The sequence below is a fragment of the Peromyscus leucopus genome, chromosome 19 (genome assembly GCF_004664715.2).
Source record: "Peromyscus leucopus breed LL Stock chromosome 19, UCI_PerLeu_2.1, whole genome shotgun sequence".
NCBI lineage: Eukaryota > Metazoa > Chordata > Mammalia > Rodentia > Cricetidae > Peromyscus > Peromyscus leucopus.
In genome coordinates this window covers 40761640-40787590 of record NC_051079.1, presented here as the reverse complement: position 1 = coordinate 40787590, position 25951 = coordinate 40761640, and the positions used below count along the sequence as shown (strand labels likewise).

The window sequence follows — 25951 nt, the reverse complement described above, 5'->3', positions numbered from 1 at the left end:
TGGTAATTCATTTATTTTTATTTTATTTGCATTGGTGCTTTGCCTGCATGTCTGTCTATGTGAGGGAGCCAGATCTTGGAGTTACAGACAGTTGTGAGCTGCTATATGGGTGCTGGGAATTGAACCTGGGTCCTCTGGAAGAGCAGTCAGTGCTCCTAACCCCTGAGCCATCTCTCCAATCCTGGAACACAGCTTTAATACCACCACTGGGAGGTACAGTCAGAGGGATCTCTGAGTTCAAGGCCAGCATGGTCTATCTATTGAGTTCTAGGCCAGCCAGGAATACATAGAGAGACCCTGCCTCAAAGAAAGGGAGGCGGCGGCGGCGGTGGCGGTGCACGCCTTTAATCCCAGCACTCGGGAGGCAGAGCTAGGCAGATCTCTGTGAGTTCGAGGCCAGCCTGGTCTACAGAGCGAGATCCAGGACAGGCACCAAAACTACACAGAGAAACCTTCTCTCAAAAAACAAAAAACAAACAAAAAAAAAAAAGAAAAGAAAAGAAAAAAGAGAGAAGAGAGGGAAAGAAAAAGGTGGGGGTGAGCATAGAGTCAGACAGCCTTCATAATGAATGAATAACAAAATAATGAGGACCAGTGAGCTCTCTGGGTGTCAGAACAGGCCGTGGACTTAGAATACCTCTCAGCAGGGCAGCAATGGGAAGCCAAGGAGGAAGATGGGAGAAACAACAGTCAACCAGTAGATAAAGTTGGCGTATAGAAAATTCCAGGCTGCAAATCGCAAGGAGCATATGGCCTCTCTCTATGATACAGGACTTCCTAGAAGAATCTGGCAGGAGACGCAGAAAGGACAGTGTAACTGGATGGGCCACTGCTGGGAACCGGGGGGTGTACGGCGGCGTCCTGCACATGCTACACAGATCAGACCCAGAGAAAGCTGGACACACTGAACGCCTTCTGGTGGGCACCTCCTCCCGCAGCACACCTGGATTACTTAGGAGGTGATTACACTCTGCAGTCGGCACGGTGTAACGATACCCACCCTTCTCACTGCTTCCTTCTGCCTAGCCATGGAGAGATCCAAAACACAGAAAAGATGCAGGCCAAGGGAGGTCATTTGGCTTCGATGAGATTGTTCTGTAATCTTTACCATCTATCATTTTCCTTCTGACTCTCCACCTACCTGCTACATCCGGGGGTGGGAGCAGGTGGTGAGGGAGAATGAGATGGTCCAAAGTGGAGTAGCCACAGTGTAGGAGGGATAAAGAAGGGGGGGGTGTAGAATGTACCCAGGATAGGACCAGACCAGACATGAAATTAAAACAGAGAAAAAAAGGCTGGTGAGAGAGAGTGAGAGTACCAGAGACAAGGAGCAAGCAAGCAAGAAAGGCGGCAGTCACAAGGCATGGGAAGGTCAAGCCTGGCATTTTGATTTTTAATCCCAGTTCTAGAACACCTGTTTGGAAAGCGAATCCCCGGCCCCTAATCCCGAGCTGCTGAGGCACATAGGTTTGGTGCCCCAGACTGAATGGTGCTTGGCTCCCTGCTCCTGGAGATTCTTAGAGCCGCTGGACTCTAGTGCACCGGTTCCCAATCTGTGGGTCGTGACCCTCTGGGGGTCAAGTGACCCTTTCATAGGAGGCACATAACCAGATCTCCTACAAATCAGATATTGACATTACAATTCATAGCCGTAGCAAGATTACCGTTATGAAGTAGTAACAAAGATAAGTCTGTGTTGGGGGGGGGCGGTCACCAAAAACCATGGGGAGCTGTGTTAAAGAGTCTCAGCATTGGGAAGTTTGAGAACTCCTGCTCTAGCGATAGGAGTCTGAGAAGTTCTGACGTACCTTAAAGTCACTGGAAGCTCCAGGTTTTAAATGCACCGAACGTAAGACTTCTCACCTTAACTAGTGCTCAAAAGCATGGTGTAGTAGTCTATACGTAGTACACGTGGTTTCTTTTATTGGTTTAAAGACAGGGTCTTTCTAGCTAGCCCAGGTTTGTCTTGAACTCAAAAATCTTCCGGCCTCAGGGAGTGTTAGAAATACAGGTGTGTGTCACCACACTTGGCTCCACACATTATATTATTATTATTATTATTATTATTATTATTATTATTATTATTATTATTTGGTGTGTGTGTGTGTGTGTGTGTGTGTGTGTGTGTAAGGCCAGAGGTCAAGCTCAAGTCTCATTCTTTTCAGACAGACCTGGGGCTCTCTGATGAGGCCAGGCTGGCCAGCCAGTGAGCTCCTGTCCCACAAATCCTCCTATCCACCTCCTCAGCACTGGAATTAGAGGTGTGCACCACCAAATCCGGCTTTTTACGTGGGTGCTGGAGAATCAAACTGAGGTCCCCCAAGTTGTGCAGCAAGCACTCTGTGGACTGAGTTCTCTCTCCAGCCCCTATATTGACGCCCGTGAGACAGTATCTTGCTACATAGCTCTGACTGGCCCAGGATTTACTATGCAGACCAGGCTGGTGTTGAATTTGTGACAATCCTCCTGCTTCTGCCTCCCAAGTTCTAGGATGGCAAGTGTATGCTGGATTATTCTTCTTGGTATTTGTTTGCTAATAGTTTTGCCAAAGGTTAGCCAGTGATCTGAGATTCGGAGCGGACACCCAACCCACAGAACACAGATAGTGCTGCAAGCAGCTGGGCTCCTGGGTCGGGGTGGAGACTGGACCACTTGAGATGTTTTTAAATTAGACTCTGGGGGGGGAGGGGCGGGCACATGCATGGTGGTCAGAGGAAAACTTCCGGGAGGTGGTTCTCTCCTTCCGTCATGTAGGTCCCAGGGGTAGAACGTAGATGGCCTGGTCAGGCTTGGTAGCAAGGGATTTAAACTGCTGAGCCATCTTGCTGGCCAAGCTGAGACATACTTGGATTGTCTGCTTGGTTTACCATCAAAGTCTGGTGATCTATTGTGTACCCTAATAAACGTTGCCTGAAGATCAGAGGACAGAACAAGCCATTACATTAAACATAGAGGCCAGAAGCGGTGGCACACACCTTTAATCTTAGCACTCGAGAGGCAGAGATCCGTCTGGATCTCTGTGAGTTCAAAGCCACCCTGGACTACATGCGAATTGATTCACAGTCTAGGAGAGAAACAGAGTCAGGAAGTGGTAGCGCACACCTTAATCCCAGCACTTGAGATCTCATGCCTTTGCTTGTGAAGCACACGTGCCTTTAATCTCAGGAAGTGATGGCTGGGCAGAGAAAGATATATAAGGCATGTGGAGACAGGAACTAGAGGCTCTTTCAGGCTGAGGAGTTGGTGAGATACTCCTTGCTTGCTCTGCTTCTCTGATCTTCAGGTAAGTTTTATTAGAGTACACAATATATCACCACATCAAAGTAAAGACTGCAAGTACTATAATCAAAATTATTTATATGAGATACATATATATATTAGAAAAATATTGATTTTAGTCCAACTTTTTGCTCTCTATAATGTGCTTTGGCATTTAGAATTTTTATTCAAAATTTCTAGCTACAGATTGTCACTTGGAGTTATTGTTTTTGTCTATGGTCAACACTGATGGGATCTGTACAGTGTGCTGCTGATGGGTCCATATTTACTGATACATAGCGGCATGCATATTTTTATAGGCAGTGGCCAATGTGCCCCTGGGATGATCTGTTATTTAATATTTATTGACAAGTAACAGTGTGCTGGGTATTGAGATGTATTCAGAACACAATACCAGTGCCAAGCCACCTAATGAATTGCCCCTGACCTGAGGTCCATGGCCAAGCAGCCTTTGCACCTTGGGGTTTCCTTGTGATCCGGATGTCACTAAGCTGTTCCCACCACATTTCATATTCAAGCTGGTTCGTTGCTGGGAGGACACTGAGTTCCTGAAACTATGTATGTCTAGAACACGTGTTCTGTATGTTCCCAGTATCTGCATCCTGATTACCCTCTAGTGGAAACAGAGTTCTAAACATGAACTCATTTTCCTTTGGTGGGTGGGATAGGGAGATGTCCGTGATGGACTGACTTACAGACAAGTGGGAAAAATATGTTCCAGTGTTCTGTTTCACAACTGGATAGCTTAGATGATCGCATTGGACTATATACTCCAAAACAACTAGAAGCATATTGAGCATTTTCATTGGAAGTAAATGATAAATGTCGGAGGTCATAGATATACTACCCTGATTTGAACGTGACAAATGTATACATGTATCAAAATGTCACATGACACATCAAAATATGTATAATAACATGCATTAATTTTAAAAGTAAAAAATATGAAATAAAGAGAGCAAATGCCATCTAGCAATTTAAAAAATGTCTACGTTGTGTGGTATATCTCTTCAGTACATAATGTTTACCTTGTGAGCAAGCTTGAACATTGCATTGAAGTATTATTTAAACCTGATTTTGTTATAAGTAATTAAATCCAAGATGTACATTGTGGCCGGGCGGTGGTGGCGCAGGCCTTTAATCCCAGCACTCGGAAGGCAGAGCCAGGCGGATCTCTGTGAGTTCGAGGCCAGCCTGGACTACCAAGTGAGTTCCAGGAAAAGGCGCAATGCTACACAGAGAAACCCTGTCTCGAAAAAAAAAAAAAAAAAAAAAAAAAAAAAGATGTACATTGTGGTCTAGTGTATATGATTTTTTTTTTGTTTTCACAGGTAAATAATAAAATTCTTTAGAAAACTTTATTGGCGTATATGAATACATGAAGTGATGGCTCCATAAAGCCATTTTTATTCAAAGGTACCATCCTTTGACCTTTTACCCTGACCAGGCCCAAACGACCTTATATCTATGTAGAATGTACTAGAGATGAAATTTACTACTAAAATACAACTGAAAGTGAGAGAAATTCTGCATTGTTGCACGAAACTCATATTTTCTCCTCTCTGTAAAGCACTAAGCTATTATTCTAATTAGCACACAGGGAGAGATTAAGTGGTCTCTCTCAGGCCTAACACAGCTGTATAAATTCAACTCCTCATATTTTAAAAAGGCATTTCAAAGCATCTTGATACCTTTGGAAATAGATCGCTCCCCTCCATGAAGGACCACTACAGTCTCCCCAGACGCCTGAAAGGGCCTCTGGTTTTATTAAGGACGTGAGCTCTAGAACATATTTAAACCTCAGAAGCATTTCTGTAATATCAACGGGTCTGCAGACTGTTAACTAAATTTTCTCACAAGGTACAGCCATGGGAGCGTGAGACTAGAACCACAATCAAAACCTGCTCACTGAGAACCCAACTGAACCGTTTGCCGAGAAGCCTGTGGGAACAGTCCTGTTCGTGTGCTGCTGTAAAAATGTTGTTTGAAGTATCAAGGCCATCCTGCAAACATCCCTTTCTACAACAGTGGTTCCATAGAATAAATGTGTATTCTCATACTTAGCCCTCCCTCAGAGGCCATGATGAAAGCCATCATTGCTGTTTGTGGTTTTATATCATTTGAATTCTTATGATGTGCATTAATTACTTTTAATAGAAAAATCTATGTACACTATCTTAAAACTTAATAATGAGACCTTTCCCTTTTGTAGATCACTGGAGTGAAACATTGTATCACAATGGGCTGATGCTTCCCTTTGTAGTGTAATTGTTTTTAGGTCACTTTCTATCTATGTGTATATATTTTACATCGCAGGTTCCAGAAGCACTGTATCCTAAATGAAAATCTACAGGGCTTGGGGGCTGCCTACTCCTCTGTTGTCATTGTGGATAGACAGAAGACTTAGCACTGCCCCTTTGTGATAAACATTACTGTTCCCAAGTAGGCTAACAAGCTTCTGGTGCTTTACAAGATGCTGAAAACCTGCCTTGATTGCATTTAATTTGATTCCAATTAAGAAGCACTTAAGAAGTTTCTACTGAATTAGATTACACTGGGTGTTTCTAAAGAAGACACTTCATTATTGGAGGCAGCTTTAATCTAAAATAATCACAGAGTAAAAAACACTGTTCATTTTAATAAAATGAGCTTAAATCCCATGACATCATTTCACAGTTGCACACTGTAGATTATGGTTTATTAAATAATAATAGTATGGGGGGCCCTGAGAGAATCATTTAAAACACCGAGCGCCTCATTCACAGTTCACCCGAGACAGGGCAGGTCACATTGCTTTTTTAATACCAGACAGAAACCAGAAACGCTATGGGGGAAATTTTATTTAAGTGAAAATAAGGAGATAAAGCCAAGGCACTGCAGTGAAAATGTTGCCTTTTCACCAAAGTTAAAAGCAGTGAGTTTTCCAGCTGACTGAAATGAAAATGAACTTCTGACTTAACAGGCAAATAAACAGAAAGTGCCACCAATTTCCTTAGCTCTTTGAAATGTAACATTGCTCCTTTTAAAATAAAGAACTACTCTGACATAAAAATGTTATGCATTCACAATCAGGACAAAAAAAAATCAAGCCCCCCTCCCTCCTTTTTTTCTAAGTCCAGCAGTGTCAGATATTTTTTTCAGAAGTTATTATTTTACAAGCCTTGGTTTGTGTTAATGTTTCAAAAGAGAAAAATGATGATTAAAAGCAAATGTCCTAAAGTCGGTTATTTCGTACTAAGCAGAAACCACACAGCTAGCTTTCATTGGATGAAGCCCCGTAGACACATTTGGCTTGCCCATCACTGATACTTCATGAATAAAAGCAACTTGTGGTTTGTGGTTAGTGATTAAGCACCAGTGAACTGTGTGCACGCTTGTATAGAAAAATCTGCTGCATTTTGAGCATTTCACACTTTTTAGCAACATCTTTATTATACCTTCCAGGATTAATTGACCTAAAACCCAGTGACTCTACGATATATCTATTGGATAATTAGAAGTCTTAGGACCAACAAATAAAACCCATTATTGACGTTCAGATCTTTAGTCAAACAAATACTTTACAGCTGCAATTTGCAAAAATTATTTCCTTTGAAATGGGCATCATATCAAAGACGCAGGCGGCTAGATCTGATTCATATGGGTGGTTTCAATCCCCTCTCTAAAACAGATTAAAATCTAAAACTAATGCCATGAAGTCAGGAGGCTGAGGTAGGAGGCATGAGTGTCAGGTTAGGCTAAACGACACACTGTGATGGTGTCTTGAAAATAATTTAATAAATGGACAACTCTGTAACCTTGAAAACAACCTGCGCTACCTCTCGCAGCCTAGGTGGGTCTCTCCCGGAGATAATTGAAGCTTCCTAGCAAGTCTGCTTGACCTTGAGAGCAGGAACAGCAGGGTGGGGCACAGTGACCTACTTTAGTGATCAGCAGCTATAGATATCAGACAATGTGCTTGCTGTCAATGATCATTGCTAAAATCTGTCTATACCACACTGGAACAATCAATGTTGTAAATGATTGCAATAATCAAGGAAATCGCCTAATTTATAAATCCTTGCATAGGGCATTTTAATGGATTCCTCCATTTTAATGCTGATGTCTTCAGAGCTCAATGAATTGTTGTCTGGGCTGTCAGGACACAAAATGATAAAAACATTCCGTCTGGTAGGGAAACCACATCTCATGGATATTCAGACCCTCAAGCCGTGATCACTCATTAGTGACTTCCACAAAAGTTCCAGGCTCCGGAGGAGCCTCACAAGGAGCAAATGAACAGGGCGTGTTCATGTCGGCGCGTTTATGAAATCCATTACAGTTTTGGAATCTGAATGAATGACCTTGTAACGAAATGGAACTGTGACACAGTGGGAACCTCTGACAGCCCATATCACGACAGTTTCTCTCTCCTTTCTGCCTAAGGCTGGGTCGGTTTGTTTTTTTTTTTAACCACCAAGTCTCAGAGTCTGGAGGCTCCACCCCATGCTAATCTCCCAAATAGTGAATCCCGCCAGTGAGGATGCTCCTGATTGTGCTAACGTCAATGTCTGCCGCCCCAATCCTCACTCGCCCACTAACAGGTGGATCTCCCGCATCCACCTGGAAAGCCAGGCTGCACACTCAGCACCCTTCTCCCCTAAGACCTCCGCACATAGATTACTCGTCTTGGTTAATCCTTGGCCAATTGATTCCGGCCAATAGTGTACTGTCAGTGCCTTACTTACTGCTCAGTCTCACTAACCTGACATTTATGGTGCACTGATTGGCCTCTGTCAGTGGTGCTGCTTGTAAATTCACTTTGAAAAGCTTTGTGTTAACAGCCTTCAGCCTGGCTCCGAGAAGAGTACGAACAGGCAGCCGACAAGCTTGACCTCCTGCCCTTATTACAGTGAGTAAATCAGGGTTTGAGCCATTAGGCTGGAGCCTGGGGCCTGCACAAAGAGGACTGACATGACAAAAGGTCAACCTCTGTCACACATGTGTAACAATTTGGATAATGGAATTCTGTAACTTATCTGAGCGAGGTGGTAAACGCTCACCAGGAAAAGGATACGGGGGACCTGGCTGCTCCGGCTTTATTGCTAAGTACTTACACCAGAGTCTGTGTTTCTTGTGTAAATACACAAGGAATGTCTGAATGCATGAAATCTTGGAGCATATATGGTTCTGAAACAGAAAGAAAGCAAAAGAGAGGCAAGCTCCTATTTTATATACAACTGCCTTTGGAACATCTGCACGGCACCAACGTCTCACAGGCATTGCTGGAGAAAAGAGGACCTCCCGACTGCGAGAATAATTCCCCTGCTAAATAAGGTGCAGGATTTCCCACTGGATCGAAAGTGTCTAACCCACAAAACCACACCACCACTGTCTGTGACTCTAAGGTGAAACATTGCTTCTCCACAAACAATTAAAATTGCTGTAATTTGCACAGGGGAATGAGCTGGCATCCCTGTCAGTTTCTGAGGAGAATGTTTCCACCAGATCACCTGCTAGCATGCTGTGTGATGGGGAAGACAGATTCCATCTTCAGAGCGACCTCTAAGATTCCCATTTTGCTTTCTACATTCTGCTACTAAGGCAAAGAAATAAAAAATAGTATGTGACAGAAGAAGATAATGCCGTTTAGGAGCAAGAAATACCTGTGAATCTTTTTCTTCACATGGACAAAATGCTGTCAGTAAAAAAGCCAATTTCCAAATAGTAAATAAAATGAGAAAAATAGTCCTGCATGCACAGAATACATCAGCTTTATAAGGTATTTACTCCTAACACATACACCATGTCAAATGCATGTTTAGATGAAACCTCGCCAATGCGAGGATTTCCAAGTAGGTTTTTAAAGTTTTGTTTTTTAAGCTCAGTCTTTTAGAGATTTGGAAAATCAAGGAGAATCTGAGGCCTCAACCTAAAGGGCTGTGACTTTAAAGAGACTCTGTCAGGGCCAACATGAAGTATTACATCTTTGATTTCTTAACACAATGCTGGAAACCATTCCAAGAGGCAGCAGATGGTTTTACAGTTTACGTAAAACTACAAAACTCTCTCACTCTATCAAATGGGCACCACTATAAAAGACATCTTCAAATCAAATGAGGCAAAACCAGGGAGGTATGCCAGCTGTTAGGATGCATGATTGGAAACACAACAAGGACATAGCAGTAGTTTATTTTTAAGGAAGAAATTAGTTGAATTTTGTGAAATTGACTTACTTACAACTAAATTGATAGGTGGAGCAGTATACTAAATGATAAATTGCTGAAAATACGATTTTCACTTCACTGTAACGTGACAGCCACAAAATTTATAGAACCTGTCTTCCCATGGTGTCTTGTGAATCGGGCCAATATGAGACAGTGTGTAACACAAAATATGGCATATACAGTTACAATAGTATCACTGAACAATTTTAAGTGATTTTTAACTTAATATAAAAGTATTGATTCAAAATTATTTTTCACACCTAATATATATGTATGTATGTGTGTATATATATATATATATATCTGATAGAGTCATTTATAAAAAACATACACAGCACGTTAAAAAAAATAAAATCAATCCATTTCCTTCTGGTACCAATTACCTATGATGGTTTTGAAATATAAACATTTAGCAGCATGAAATATATGTTCAATAATGGTTTTCACTAATATTTTTTGACTTAAGCTAAATGGTAATGATTAAAAATTAGACAGTTTACTTTAAGCAGAACTCTTATTGTGTCTAAAATATTATGGCACAAAATCAAACCACAAAAAAGCCCAGGTTACGCTATCTTTTTTGAGTTTTCAGAAAAAACAGCTAATCCTTCAATAGCATGAAGTGAAAATGAAAGCTTCAGACTTACTCAAGCAAAGGGGGAGACGGGTTGTTTAAAATTAAATTCCCCTCTAGCACCTTGACTGTAATCCTAATAAACTACTATATTATCTCAATTAGTGGGGGTAGGGTGGGGGGCGGGAATTAAGTTGAAAATGGGTACAATTTATTTTGTCATCGTTGCTAAAATTTCTTGTCAAAACAGACCTTGAGTTGAAAGGTATAATTCTAGCTTATCTTAGATTGTAACTTTATTTTAAACTTCTGTATTTTATTCCAGCAGAATCTTAAGTATACACTGTGTGCATTCCTCAGGTCTAGTCATATTAAATTCTGATGTTAAGCAGAAAGAGGAAACCATATACAACTAGATTAATTTCTCTCAAGGGAAAAAAGAACACATTAATAACCAAGATAATGTTTTCATAAATGTTGGAATCAAATGTGCCTTTTCACTTCTTCATCAGAAAACACATTAGGATAAAGTTATCTCACTTCCATCTCTGAGCCCTCACTGCTGAGAAAGAGTCTGTTTTCACTGAATGGTCGGAAAGATTTCTGCCCAGAACATCTAAATAGAACTAAAGCCTGTGTCCAGGTCTTGTGAGAATCAATGTATGTAACTGAAGGGCTGCTTAATGTTCGCTGTAATGTTTTTGTTTTAAAGGATCTAAAGTTGTTATTTTTCAAAACATATTAAAATTATAATCCTAAAAGAAACTAGCCAACTGGAAAAAAAAAAGAGTAATTTGGGGTTTTTATTTTTTTTTTATTGCTAATCTCTTTAAACTGGAAAAAAAAGTTAATAACCTTAGATCATTAGCGGAGGGAAGTGGGGGTGGGGGGAGACCTGAAGAAAAGAAAATCTCTCCTCATAAATACCTAAAGACTCAAATCATGCTGAAGTGTGCAATGGTGCTTAATGTCTTTAAGTTGCTGCATTTTGAATCATTGGAAATATACATAATGAAAATGGTTAACCTAGAAAGTGACAGCATGCTTACAAATTCTCCATGGTAATGCACATCATACATCTGAAAGTTCTTCTATGAATGAAGCTTTTTATGAATCATCAAAAGGAGCAACTAAGTGTGAATCTATTTGTTTGCATCATAAACCTCCATGTGCACCATAAAGTATGGAAGCAGAACCAACCATACGATGAACTGTAAACTGAAACAAAAACCCACCATTCACTTAGAAACAGTAACAGGGAAATCAGCAACCCATTTACTGTACTGAAACGAAGACAAGCAACCCTGGTAAGAGCTATCAGGACCTAAGAATTGAACTCTGAATACCAAAACATTCCTTCAACAAATGACTCAAAAAAATACTGAGAAGAATAATGATTACAGCTGACTTTTAAAACGAAAGAACCATGATTCATGTCAAAATCTGACTTAGGTCACCCAGATATCCAAGAAGATGTCTAAAATAATATTTAAGGGAATAACTATTTTGTGAGTCATTAAAATGTTATTGCAAAGCCTTTCCTGTGAAGATCTATAGTGTAGACCAATCACGAACTCTATCTGATATAAACAATGATTAAACTTTTTCGGGATAGATTGCAAATTTAGAGTCTAAAATTTAAAGGGCAATTTAATATTTCCTATTATTGAAAGTGATTTGATTCAAATAATTGTGTCTCATAAATCATGATGCTTAAATTTTTAAATCATAATTTATTCATTTTTTTTACTATTTTGTTAAGACAGGGTCTCAAATAGCCTAGGCTGTCCTCAAAACTCCTATGTAGCTGAGGCTGACCTTGAATGCCTGAACCTTCTCCATCTCCCACAAAATGCCTAGTTTTATGCAGTGCTGGGAATCAAACCAAGGCTATGATACATGCTGGATAAGCACTCTGATAACCGACCTACATTCCCAGCCACTCATACTTCATATCTTAAAAGTAATTGTACTAATAAAAGTCTATACCCTATTTTAAAAAGTGTTCTGTCACCACAAATAGTCACTGCCACTAAATTACCCCAGTCAGAAACATTTTTTTACCATCTCTCAGGAGACGTTTTACATGGTTGAAATTTCAATATCCCTCCAGTCCCCCAAATGTATGTCATTCTAATTATTGTTAGAGAGGGATGATAAAAAATAGATTAATTATGTTCTGAACTAGGAGTAGGAGCCTATAGATCATTCAAGCACAAACCTAGTAGGTCGGTTAATGCCAAGCACTAATATATCTTCCTAATATATCCAACTCACATACCCCAAACAAAAGGTGAAACTCACTTTAAATCTATGGAAGTATCAAAAAAAAATCAGTCATAATTACGACAGAGTTTTTCCTTCATCATGTAATAATCAAAAGTGTAACAAAAAAGTTCCGTAGTTTTTCATGTTATTATGTATTGTTGAAGCCTGTATGTGTAGTGGCTTCTTGCCAACATCGCAATCACTCAAAGCCTTCTAGGAAAAAAAAAAAATGAACTATGGGATTCTTTTTTCCATATTTATGGCTTTGTCCTCTAAAGTCTAAAAATAGACAAGCCTCAGAGGGCGGGATCAGATCGCTTTCACATTTTCAGATAGAATAAATCTGTACACACACAACTACTTTGTGGGTTTCCCTGGGAAGCTCCGGGGGACCTTTAACAATGGGATATTAGAGGCCTTAATAACGCCACTGAAGCGTGAAGAGTGCGTGGATTCCTGGACAGACTTTCTAAACTTGAAACCACACTGGAGGTTACAACTGAATTATCGAGAAACAAAAAGAACAACAACAAAAACCAACTAGGAAGGAGGGCGTCAGAACCAGATGCTTTCATTCCCCCTGCCCGTCAGTGCGGCTAAGCACTGGCTCTAACTTTTGCTTCCATAAGGTTTCCTGCCAAGCCACTTCCGCCTGCCTCTTTTAGACGTCGAATTTCTGAATTTTTACTGTTGTTTTGTGTTTTTTGTTTTGCTTTGTTTTTTAAGGAAAGTCTCATTCGGTGACATAAATATGCCCACCCCTTCCCCCCTTGCTCAGGGATTCCATCCGGAAAGACAGAAATGTTCAACTGCTTTCCAGCAACTGTTTAGGAGTGAGTGATAAGGGAACTGGAAGCTCGTGGATAACTATAGCGCAGGCGGCTCATGGACGTCCCTGTCCTCACCTTGGGCTGCTGGGCTGTAAGCTCTGTGGTCATTCTCCATCAAGGGAGACTTTGCAAACACAGGCCTCAGGCCCCTGACCCCAGTAGTCACGTGAGGGTTCTGGACAGTAACTCTGTTTGCCACAGCCCTATCTCCAGGGCCCAATATGAAGCTGGCCAAAGAGAGCTCAGTAAATATGTAAGTGGATTATTAAATGTTGTAAGTTTTATGTAGTGAATTGGAACAGCTCCCCACAAAAAATGATCACATTGGCAAGCCATTGAGCCATATGTAACCAGGAAGCACGCTGTTGCTGAAATAGCTCTATACTGGAGCCCTAGAGTCCACATGAACAATAAGGCCCTGACAATTAAGAATCTTACCTTTCTGGTGGCTCCTCCTCCATCAGTTCACCTGGCTGCAGATTTACAGCCTTTACGGTTATGGCCTCTAGTATCTAGTATTTCATAACTAGTTTTCCATGGGGTGAGAAAGCTAAGACGAGTCAAAGGATGATCTAATTATAATCCTCTTTCAGGAGTGGACCTCAATAATCGAGCAGGAAGCTCTGATAAGAACTTTTCAGATATGGTATTTCTAAATAATAGCTGGGATTAACTTATACCAAAACGTGCTTTTCTCATGTTTTAATGATCTCCTTTGTTGAAAGTTGTATAATTTTACTTTACCAGAACAGAAACTTTTTTAAGTTTTGATTTATATATATAATTCATGAAGGGGTTTGAGTACTTTCAAAGCTCTAGAACGTATTTTTGGTCTCTCATATTCAACATTTACCAAAAAAAAAAAAAAGTTTTAGATGACCTAGAACTGGCCCCAAACTTGCTGTGTAGGCTAGGGTGACCTTGAACTTCTGACTTTCTTACCTGCACCTCCCCAGTGCTGGGATTACAGGTGTTCACCATCATTCCAGTCCAGTGACACAGAGACCAAGCCCAGGGGTTTCTTAGGAGGCAGGCAAACACTTTACCTTATCACCACAAACTTGTTTTCATCTAAGAAAATCACCCTGACTGCCCCCCTCGGCTTCTGTTGCTCCAGGCACAGAGACCTGTGAGATGAGCCGGGAACCTAGCATTAAGGTCCCCTGGTTATAATTGTAACTCTTCCTGCACCTAGGTTGTTTTCCTCTTATCTTCAAGATGGGGATGGGGGAGGGGTGCTAATCCTTCTCAGTTTGAACCCAGGCGGGTTAAGGTGGCTCTGACTTCTGCAGCCCCCAGGCCCTGTGGCAAGCCACGCTCTACCAACGTCCTCACTGCAGGAACTTCAGAAGCCAGCCCTCCACAGGACAGGGGAACTTAGTCCCCCGATACATCGGTGGGCTTTCGCCAAGGCTGCGTGGCAAGGCGTTCAGCTTAGGTCAGCTTACCTCCCAGAGGTGCTGCGTGTTCCTCACCGCGCCGGTCTGCACTTTCTCCGGGGGCAGGAGCACGCCCTGGAAGGGCCCAATCCAAGTGCCCTGCTGGATCCTTTGCGCCGCACAGATGCCGTACGCCAGGCCGGGCACGGTGCTCGTGCACAGGCACACCTCCCGCGGCAGGTCCCGCAACCACTCGGGCAGCTCCGGCGGGGGTGCCGCGGCCGCAGCGCTGCTGGTGCCCACAAGCCGGCGCAGCGAGTGCAGTGGCCCGTGCATGGGACACTCCCCGTTGCGGTTGTCCGCGCACATGTCGCAACCTGTGGGAGACACCGGAGAAGGAGGGAAAGGAGCGTGTTAACCTGATCTTTTGTCTAGGGGTGGGAGGACGACCCTCGGGTAAACGCCCTAAACTGCAGCAGGTAAACCACCTGTTGAGGAGGGGAACACCAGAAGGGCTTCTAAGACCATAGGAGGTCGGAAACGAACTCGCACCACACCCTGGGAATTTGCAACACTCAACTTTGTCTACTGGGTTCAACGCAAGGCTTCAGGGTTGGGTTTGGATGGGTATGCTTTCCAGGTTCCTAACGCTCGCGCCTTTTGCTTCCGGTCCAGGTTGCCTGCATTTCAGCTTCTCTCTCTAACCCTCACCGGCTCAGGCTCGTGCGCCTTCTCCCTACCCCAGCGTTTCAGGGTGTGGTTATCCTTGCATCCTCGAGAAGTCTGTCTCTTGTCCAACCGGTTATCTCAGATAGTCGCCTGAGTGTTTGGTTCTGCTCTTGGGCTATCAAAGCGGGAGTGACAGGTACAAACGTTGGACTCCGCAGCTTCCTAGTCTACCGCCTGAGCACAAGCACCAATCCCCGTTACGGTCCCAGTCTCTGTCCAGCGCCCACTCCAGGGACTCCAGCCATCAAGGATAAGTAGAAACTGGGGCATGAGTGTGGGTATCAGTAGCGATTGTACGTGCAAGCTATCCCCAGAGGCCAAACCAAATAGGAAGCTTAAGAATCAGGCAGGGTAAAGGGTCTTTAATGATCGGGATAATGATTCAATGAGCAGGCTGGAAGACTGAGCCCTAGTTAAATGAGATTGTCTCATTAAGTGAAGCTGCTCCTAACTTGCCCCAGGGCAGACAGCTCGCAAGGGGATTCCTACCCTCCAGGCGTGCCTCTCCAGAGCACCCAGTGTCTGTTTGATTCGAACTGGGCGGAAAGGGCCAGGCAGACACAAGAAGCTAGGCTTTCAGGAATCATGCTGTCGGAATCGCAGAGCCTAAGGGTTATTAATGGGCCTGGCGGAGCCGCTGTGTCTGCTCCCTGGTGCGGCTAGCTTGCTCAGAGGACCCCCGCCTGGGCAATTCTGCCTCCTGAGTCCAGCCTCCCTGGGGACCCTCAGAGCCCTCCTGCAGCTGAGCCCTGTGGCACTGCCCGAAGCACTTGGTACTCCTGTACTGGTGGAGATGGTAAGAGCCAGGCATCAGGGTACCTAAATTGCCCTCGGGGCTTGTTGGCATCTGCCCCTTGCCTTCATGGCAGCTAGCCCTTGTAGATCACTCCGAATGTGCCAGATCTGTGCTGAAACTGCACAACCACCCCCAGATACTTGTGACAAAGCAAATCAGTGAAGAATTTTCCACAAGGAACATTCAATCACAACCCAGAATGGAGCCAGAACACTTGGCATGCCAACTGCTTGATAATAGTGGTTGGATATGTGAGCATCCTATCCCACCCGAGGTGGTTCCAGTCAGCTGTGTCCTCTCCTCAATGAGCAGCCACTCTGCTCCAGCTAAGATTCCTCAAGGAGTGAGGAGACCTGCTGGCTGCAACTTCTCAGCAGCTGTCCTCAAGCCTTCTATGAGAAGCAACATCTTGTTTCTGCAGGTATGCCTTCCTTAACACAAAGATACTCACTCCCTGCCAGCAACACAGGCTAATGTGAGGACTCTTCAAGACTCCACTTTTGACCCAATGGCCCAGATGAGAGCGCACTGCCACTCACTCACAAGTCAGCCATTCAGAAACACGTGTATTTCACTCAGACTCTCAAACTTTCACTTGTGAACAACAAACAACAAAATCAAGATATTGCAGAAACAAAAATGACAAAAAATGTCATCCCTGAATGCCTTCTGTGTGTCCTGCATTTGCCTTGCAGCAAGCTGCCACTCTAGTATCTAAGTACCACGATTCCCATTTTGCAGACAAAGCAAGACATTTCAGGGGCACAGAAAGAGGACCAAGGAAGGGCCAAGAAACTAGAAAGAGACAGTAAAAAGATTCACATCTCAGTCAGCCTGACCCTGAAGCCTTCAAAGGCAGAGATTCTGAAAGACTAATGAAAGTCAGGAGAATTTTATATACCAACTCATGACTCAATCAATAGAATTGAAAGAGTTTACTGATGTAACCATTTGGGGGCCACGAAAAGAACTCTGGCATGATTGAGTTACAGAGTTACAGGGATAGCACTCTCTCTCTCTCTCTCTCTCTCTCTCTCTCTCTCTCTCTCTCTCTTTCCCACACTCTTGAGCTTGAAGAAGCTACAGTATAATAACAATAGGGAAATACATAGCCACTGTCCATAATTTTTAATGTGTCTGACTTGGCAGACATGTTAAATGACTTTTCACCACCTAAGCAAAAAAAAAAAATAGCTTTTTAAAAAAATGACAATAAAAAGGGCAATGTGCCCATGAAAATAAATATAAATCACCCCCAGGAAATGCTTAACTGATAATTCCTTTCTGGTTCATTCAATTAAGAGTGAAAGAAAAAAAAAAAAAAAAAAAAAAAAAAAAAAAAAAAAAAAAAAATCACTCACAGCCTAATAGCCTATGCCAAAAATTCTATCAACTTCCCCCTTGTCTACCTGGAGCATCATGTCATCTATGTGGATAAACAGATTAGAAGCAATTAACTCCAGCCACTACCCCACAGACAAGAAACACACTTCAATAGTATTTGGAATGAATGGCAGCTAACTCATGTCTCAATCCCACTTCAACTTGTTAGGTTTCATTTTTCTCTACAGCATACTTTAAAAGTAGCATTTTTTTGTAGAGTATTGGAAAACTGGGGGACCCCCCCCCCATTCTAGAAGACTATATCCTAAATTCACTGAAAAGCAGCCAAGTCAAGTCCATGATAATTAGTTCACTTAATATGAGTCTTAATAAAAATGTAAAAATATTCCTCCCAGAAAAGTTGACCAATTGCCATCAAAATAAAGTTATGTACAGTCTCCAACATTTTTACCACACAAAATCTCTCTTGGACTGAAAATATTTATATCTAACCTGTCTCAGAGTCCCAGAGGAGCCTGGGGAAGTTTTGAACAAGTAACTTTTTTCTCAGGATTGACAAATAGTCACAAGTTGGCACACATAGTATTTTCTAGCCAGTGAGCCACAAACACACATATAAAAAGGTTTGAAGGAAAAGCCAGCTAGATCTTCAAACCTCTCCCCACACCGCATTCCAGGCCTTTAAAAACCAGGGATTTTTGTACAAGTTTACAATTATTATTCACAAGAGTAGAGAATTATAGCAATCTAGGTCTCCCTTAGAGCCCAGTTGCCTAGGCTAGGGTCCATGATCAAGGAAGAAGGAGGCTGTGGTTACAGGCTTGCCCACCTACTGACCTCAGAAGGCCAAAGCAGGCCTTTTGAGTGGAGAGAGATCCTTCACTCTTGTTTTTCACATCTTTCTTATGGTGAGAATGTTCTCAGTTTTTGTTGTTGTTTTCAAGTGCATGCACTATTTTTACCACTTTAAATGAACCTGCTAGCAAAACAGGCAATGGATCTATTTTCTAACATTTCACTTCTAATTCTAGGAACGGTGAAATATAAAGCACTTCAGGGTTTTTTGCTGTCTGCTGAAGATCTGAGAAACAAGTGTGGGTGCTGGTAGGGCTCTACCCACAAAGCTTTGCCCAGGAGTACCTCCACACTAGGCTTTCACTGTGCAAAGTCCCTCCTGCACTCACAGCCTTCTGTTTAGCAAACCACAGAGTAACTTGGAAGCCTGCTGAGCGGGTCTCGCTCAGGCTGTAAATCCTTCTTGGCGGCAGCAGACAGGGTCGCAGTCCTCAGTCCTGTAGGCCAAGCCCTGAGGGGACGGGATGCATTGATCGGTCCCCGGGAGTGCCACCTTCTGGCAACCCAGAGTCCAAAGCTCCCAGGGGAGAGTAAAGTGAACTGAGGATCCTAGGGCAACCCGGCATGCCGGCCACGAGCCTCACTCTGAGTTGCTCCCCAGGGCTCCATCACGCCCTGCTTTCCGGTGTGCCGAGACTGGGTGTCTTTGCCTCCAAAGGATTCGGTTTAAAAGCCTTACCCAGCTTCTAGCTACGAAGGGCTCCCAGGGGTGGCAACTGCCAATATATTCGGAAGACCCAGCCATAATGGACACCCATTGCAATGGACTCCTTAAAATAGAGAATCGCCTAGCCTCAGTCATCCTCACCCACCCCAAAGAAAGTCTAGGCGGACCAGAAACCAAGCAGCCACCAGGAAGAAAAGTCCATTGTGGCGGCCCAGCTCACAGGGATGCTCTGGGGATTCTGGCAGCCGGCAACACGCAGAAACCCGGGGCTTTCTCAGCCTAGCCTGCTGCCTTGGCCCAGGGACCAATGAAAGAGACAAAGAGGGAGGGAAAGAGGGAGGGAGGGAGAAAACGTGGATTTTATTTGTCTCCTGGTGACTGTATTAATAAATTAAATGAGAGCGCCAGGGTGTGAGGGCGAGAGAATATTGCACAGAGATAAACCTGGCCGCCCTCTGCCCCTGCGAGGCCGCCATATACAAGGCGGAGATGATGAATAGGAGCTGCGAGAGGAGATCGAAGAGGGTCTGGGCTGGCTCCACTCTCTCCTACAAAACTATAGGGCAATTAATTGTGGCTTGTCCCCTCATCCTTCATCTCCTGGTGGCACATATCGATGGAGATTACTGCTGATGGACCATTTTATCACCTTAAATAAACAGTCGCCACCTCTTCTAACCTCAATCTAATATATGGCTCTATGTTCAGTTTCAGGGCTCTGGATAAAGAATGATGTAAAATAGCTAAATCATGTGTGTTACGAGGTGGGGCTGGGCCTGCACATAACACGTGAGAAAAAGAAAAATAGAACAATATAAAAAGCCGGCACACCAACACTGAAGTCCCTCCCCCCTGGGGACCAGGTCTGAAATCTATAATAAATTGCTTGCTGGTGGTCGTTAACAACCAGATTCGCTGGACGGGAGTGGAGCAGAGGGTGTGTCTCCTTGGCACTAAGATCCCGCTGGCAGGTTCTCAAGAAGTACCCCCCAACAAAGAAATGAGGAGAGGTTAGGATAGAGTCAGAACCCACGACACTCCCCAGTTTCTCACACACACACACACACACACACACACACACACACACACACACACCTTACAGCCCCCTGCAGCCCCACAAACACCAATCCTTCCCTATTCTCAGTCCCTTCATTGTGGCACTGCCACCAATGAAGCCTGCAGCCCTGCTTCCACGCCCATGGTCCCCCCAAAACGGTTCCCTGCACGGGCAGTGCTTTCCTAAATCGGAAGGGTCAGAGAGCAGCACCCCAACACTGAGGAGGTGTAGGGTGACCCAAGTCTATGCCTAGACATCAGAACAGGTTCATTTCCAGCCTCCTTCTCAGTAGGAAGCCAACTGTCTTCACACAAAAAAAGATTATGAAAAGTTAACTCTGCTGAGATGACTAGGACTCTGTGCACATACTCCGGGCATGCCCAGTAACGACCTCTCACTATCCTCCAGGAGTACTGATGGGGGTCTCAGGAAACACATCAGCTACCCAGAATTTGAGAAGAGGCCACAGGGATGCAGCCCCAGGGATCAGGCAGCCCAGCAACAAGAAAGGGCTGTGTGTGTATTGCATGACACAGCCCTTGACTTTTAAGGGAGAGAGCGGCAGCGGCTGAGCCTTGAGAGCTTTTTGGTGGGAAGTGTACCTCAATCACTTGCGGGCAGTTCAATGATAAAAACCTACTGAAGGAGCTCACTTGGGCTAATTTGTGTTCCGTGTGTTTGAAAATCTGACAGGAAAGAGCTACAAGTTTATTCGCTGTGGCATCTGCCATACATGCCAACAGGGTCTCAAGGTGTGGCTGAACAGTGGTGGCGTGCATTACTAATCACAGGCAAAAGGAAGGGAAGAAATGAAGAGATTTTATTTTATTTTATTTTTTTGGCCTAGTAAGAAAAAACGAGAACTGACTTGACACTCTTTTAACACAAAGTCACAAAATGATGCTATGCTAAATGATCACGAAATTTCTAGAGAGAAATGGCAAAAGAAAAAGGAAGGAAAGCTAAGGAAATCTACACCTGAGGAATTAAAATGACTTCCTTCACTCCCCCACCCCCACCCCGCCTCTTCTTCTCACCCCTCCCTGCACGGAACACAAATGAGAGGAAGCTTTTGTTTTCAACCTCTCAGGGACCAAAATACCAACACCCCAAGCCCCTGGCAAGTTTTAAGTCTTTGCATTTCGGGTTTGTTGGAAACGCCTAGTTAGATTAAACCCATTCACTGCTCATCTTTAAAACACACCACACAGCGTGTGGCTTTAAGAGTCCCAAGTTTACTTGCCCCCGACCAGGGGCCGTTTGTTTTCTCGTTACCCAGAGCTACGGTTCCCTTTCTCTGTTTCTCCCAACCGTCCCTTTAATTAGCAAGCAAAGTGAAGTGTACCAGTCTAACTTGCTTCTGTCTTGTCTCCTACACTTTAAACATTGAATCAATTCCATTTGACTCAAAAGAGGATACCAGACGATTAACAAAATGGGAATAAATAAAACCACAAATCATTCTCTCTTACACAAGGTGGGGGAAGCTATCTAGATAACAAACTGGTTTGTACACATATGTCAATTAGTGATCGGTCCTGATCCTTTCTCTGATTGGTGGGTGTTTTCTCTAGTGAAAATATGTTAGAGCTCACTGCTGCGTTGTAAAAATCATACATAGCACAACACAAAGCCAGGGTTAGTATCTTTTCCAACCCAGATTTCATATAGAGAAGTAACTGCAAGCTTGATAAGGTGTTCCCAATCTACAATGATTATATTTCGCTTAGCAGTAAGAACTACTGCCAAGTTTTCTATTTCACACTTAAAAAGTACTGGTTGTAAGACAACATCTGGAAGAAATTCACGAGGAAACACACATCTTTGAACATGATTAGGACAAAGCAATTTTATAAAATGTTCTGAAACCCAAAAATACACGAGTCTTTTTAAATGCAGCACCAAAAAAAAAAAAAATGGAATTGCATCTCCTGTCTTAAAACACTATTTTACCATGAGACGCTAGAAAGGAAATGGTAAACAGCATTGCTTCTTTGGTTAGCAATTGCTGTCTCCAGCACAATAACTATTTCAAGTAGAGTGATAAGCCCCAGTTATGAGGCTAATAATATCCATTGTTTTGTTTGTTTGTTTGTTGTTTATCAAAAACAACAGCCTAGGAAACTTTAAATTACTATTCTAATTATATTATTTTGTTTTGGTAAGAAGTCAAGAAGTTTATAGTGTGATAGGCATTCTGCAGGGAGCAACTTATTAAAATAGAATAGAAGTAAATAGTCAATATCTACGTTTCTTATACAGAAGCCAAATGAAGAATGGATTGAAGAAAACCGATGGATATATGCTGCTCTCAATGTGACTCTCACTCAGTTGCTTTACGGTTCGGTCCGAAGTTTTCGGAAAGTTAACACATATGTCAAAACCCTAGGTGAAGTTAATCTATCATAACTTTTGAAATTACCAAGAAATGCAGATGCACATCAAAACACATTCTTGATCCTTCATCGAGGATTTTGTTTCAAAACACCAGAATACAACTGTGCTCAGGACAAGCGTTTGGAATTATGACTACAGAAAGCTTGGGAAGTTCTGATATGTAGCCAGTCACTCCACCGCTTACTTGAAAAAAGAGGTAATTTTTTTTTAATGAAATTGCCATCAATATTAACTTAATTTTTTTTTCTGTTTAAACAAATAAAGGAAGATGGGTTGCAAACATTTGCAGGATCAAGGATTGCTGGAGAACGCGGGATCCGCAAAGAACGACACTGTCCTGACATCGGAAATTTTCTTCTCATTTAGTGGGCTCCCCACTTCTTTAGCTTCTAAATAAATAGTAGCTTACTTTTAATACCTACCTGCAGGAAAAAAAGCCTGACCCACTGCTACAAAAAACAGAAAAGAAAAGAAAAGAAAAGAAAAAGAAAAAGAAAAGAAAACTCTTCGACATTCACGGGGCCCAAAAATGAACTGCCACCGTTAACTCCGAAGATTGGAATAAAGACCGAGAAGCAAACGCTGGTGTCCATGCTTCCTCGGAAACCGGGAGAGTCCCTCCCTCGTCCCGATCAGGGCAGGCTGGGTCCACCCTTGCAATCCCGGCCGCCAGCTGCCAGTACCCGCCTGTCCCGGAACACTGGGCGGCAGGAGGGCGGAGGGCCACAGGGGTGGTAAAGCCTTGTGGCTGTGAAGCAGGGTCCAAAGAGAGCGGAGGGGCAGAAGCCCGAGGTGACACCCGGGCACCCGTTCCTTCTCAGATGCCAGAAAAGTTTTGCCACAGTGATCTGGGTGGCGGGGGACAGCGTCTTGGACCAAGATCCCCCCCACACACACACACACACCCTTCACCCGTGTCATTCTCCTGGGACCCCACCCGCCTCCTCCACCCTTGCCTGCTGTCGCCCTCGCCCGGGGCAGAGCGGGCGAGCTTGGGCTGCGGCTACGTACGGTTGTTGGGGTCGCTGGTGTGCTGGTTGAGCGGGATGATTTCCATGCGCTGCTGGCCGTACAGGTAATAGTCCAGCTCCTCGGCGCTGCAGCGGAAACGCGGGACGCCCCGGCTGTCCCCCGCGCCGCCGCCACCGCCGCCGCCACCGCACTTAGCGGGCCCAGGGCCCGAGGAGGCGCCCAGGCACAGGTCCTTGGGGGGCAGCGGCTCCGCGGCCACCGCAGCAGCAGCTAGGGGCGCGAACACCGGCATCTGCGCCACCGGCAAGGCCGAGAGACCCGCCAGCGCGGCGGCGGCAGCGGCGGCGGCGGCGGCGGCTGCACAGGAGGAGGCAGAAGAGGCGGAGGTGGAGGAGGGAGCCGGGGTGGACGAGACGGACGAGAGCGAGGCGGGCCGCGGCCGCAGGCCGTCCGGAGGAGGCTCGGCGCGCTCGGGAGGCGGCGGAGGCGGAGGCGGCGGCGGCGGAGGCTGCAGGGGTTGGGGCGCGCCGAGGGGAAGCGCGGTCCCGCTGCCTTTGAGCGGGCCGCCGCCGCCTCCGTGCGGGAAGAGTTGCTGCCAGTGCTGCAGGTAGGCTGGGTCCACTTTGAGGAAGGCCGAGCCACCGGGGTCCCCCGGCTTCAGCATGTCCGACGCCTCGAGCTGGGGAGGGGGAGCAGAGGAGAGCAGGGAGGAGCGCGGCGTGAGCGAGAGGGACCCCGGCCTGGACTAGAGGGGTGTGCGGGAGGACCGCGGGGACCTGGGTGGAGCACGAGAGTCCCACACGGCTCCGGCAGCACCGCCCGCGGCCGCGGCCCCAGCTTCCCAACTCCGCCCGGGCGCAAAGTTTACTCGCAAGCCGCGGTGCGGCGCAGAGGTGGCTGCGGGCACCGGGCGCTGCCTTGCAGCCTGCGAACCCGGCTCCTACCCTGCTAAACTGGGACCCCCAAGACCTGGCGCTTTTCCGGCTCAACTCCAAGGCAGGACGTCGCCCCCGCCCTCAGCCAGCGCCTTGGAGCCAACCCCAGGCGAAGTGGCGCAGCGCTGGAGCAGCGCTGGCCCCAGGCGCCGGGAGGCGGGACAGTCTCGCCCCCCGCCCCCTGCCCCAGACCTCCAACCTCTCGGTGCGAGGGGCCCACGACTCGTCACCCTAAGCCAGCCCCGCCGTACCTGGGAACCGAGAGCAGCGGCCAGTGCTAGCGTGCCTGCGTTCCGGAGGCCGTGTCGATGCAGGAGCGGAGAGTGGGAGCCCCCGGGCGAGCTACATGACCCCAAGGCGGAGGAGGTGGAGGGTCTTAGAGACCCCGCCGCCTGGAACCCTCCCGGGATGCCAGCAAAAGACGCCGAGGCCCGCCGAGGCCCGCGGAGGGCGCAAGAGCAGCTCCGCTGAGAGCGCGGGAGCGCTGGAGGACTCGGGACCGAGCCGCCTCGGGCAGCGGCGCTCGGTCGCTTCGGCGCTTCGGCTCTGCTCTGGCAGTCCCCCGGTTGGACACGTGGGTTTTACGACAGCACCAAATACATGTGTGTGCGTTCGTGTGTGTGTGTGTGTGTGTGTGTGTGTGCGTGTGTGTGGTGTGTGTGTGTGTGTGTGTGTGTGTGTGTGTGTGTGTGTACCCGCGCGCGTGTATGGAGAGACAGAAGGAAAGAAGAGAGTGGGGGAGAGGGAGGGAGGGAGGGAGGAGAGAGAGAAAGGAAAGGAAGAGGAGAGCAGAGAAGAAGAGGGGTGAGGAAAGAAGAGGAGCGAAGAGGAGAGGAGGGAGAGGAAAGGAGAGGAGGGAGAGGAGAGAGAGGAAAGGAGAGGAGGGAGAGGAGAAGGCGAGATCAGGCCAAGGGAATGGAGGGGAGCGGAGCGGGAAGAAGGAAGTTCAAACTGGGCTGGACCCGCAGACACCCCGGTGCGTCTCCGCCTCTCCAGCACCGACGCCCGCTCTGACACTCACACACACACACACACACACACACACACACACACACACACACACACACACACACACTTTTTAAAATGTATTTTTTTGACGTGAGGTCTCCGGCTTGTTTGTGGTCCTTTTTCTGTCCGCAATGTATCTTCTAGGTGCGGGCTCAGTGCCCTGATGCCGGAAAGCGCTGGAAACGCACAAACCAGACAGGCACCTCTGGGTCAGCTGGTGTCTGTTGTGGAAGCAGCGCACACCGGGGCGTCAGGGGATCGGGGGGGGGGCTTTAGACCCAGTCTCCTGAACGAGTTTGCTTTTCAGCCCGGTTCAGATTTTCCTGGAATTCTGTTGGGTGCCAGAGTTGACTCGCCCGCCAAGCAATCTCTAACATAAATCCTCCGGAGAGAAAAGTTGGAGGTGAGACGGGGCACGCTGTGCGCTGGCCTGAAGCCCTCTGTCTGCAGCCTGAGCGGAGCAGGAGGGCTTGGGAGCGAGGGTCTCTAAAGGGCAATCCGGCCCCGGCAGGACTCCAGCCTGGCCAGGGGTAGAGAGGGAGCTGCAGCGGAGCCTGCACCTAGTGCCCAAGAACCCCCATTCCAGGCTTGCCTTCCAGGATTTCCCACCTCTCCTTGATGGCACCTCGAGCCTTATCCGTGTCTATGGAGTTAC

The 25951-nt window shown here is 45.7% G+C and overlaps 1 protein-coding gene across 1 annotated transcript in view; it reads right to left on the bottom strand.

Annotated features, from left to right (window-relative positions):
* Window positions 1-24141, bottom strand: part of Prdm6 (PR/SET domain 6) — a 107942-nt gene extending 83801 nt beyond the window's left edge. Inside the window, exons 1-2 of the mRNA XM_028871836.2 lie at window positions 23393-24141; window positions 14606-14913 (exon numbers count right to left, since the gene is read on the bottom strand). Coding sequence (XP_028727669.1) covers window positions 14606-14913; window positions 23393-24017 — 933 coding nt within the window. The 5' untranslated portion in view covers window positions 24018-24141. The remainder of the gene's footprint in view (window positions 1-14605; window positions 14914-23392) is intronic.
* Window positions 24142-25951: the final 1810 nt, after the last annotated feature.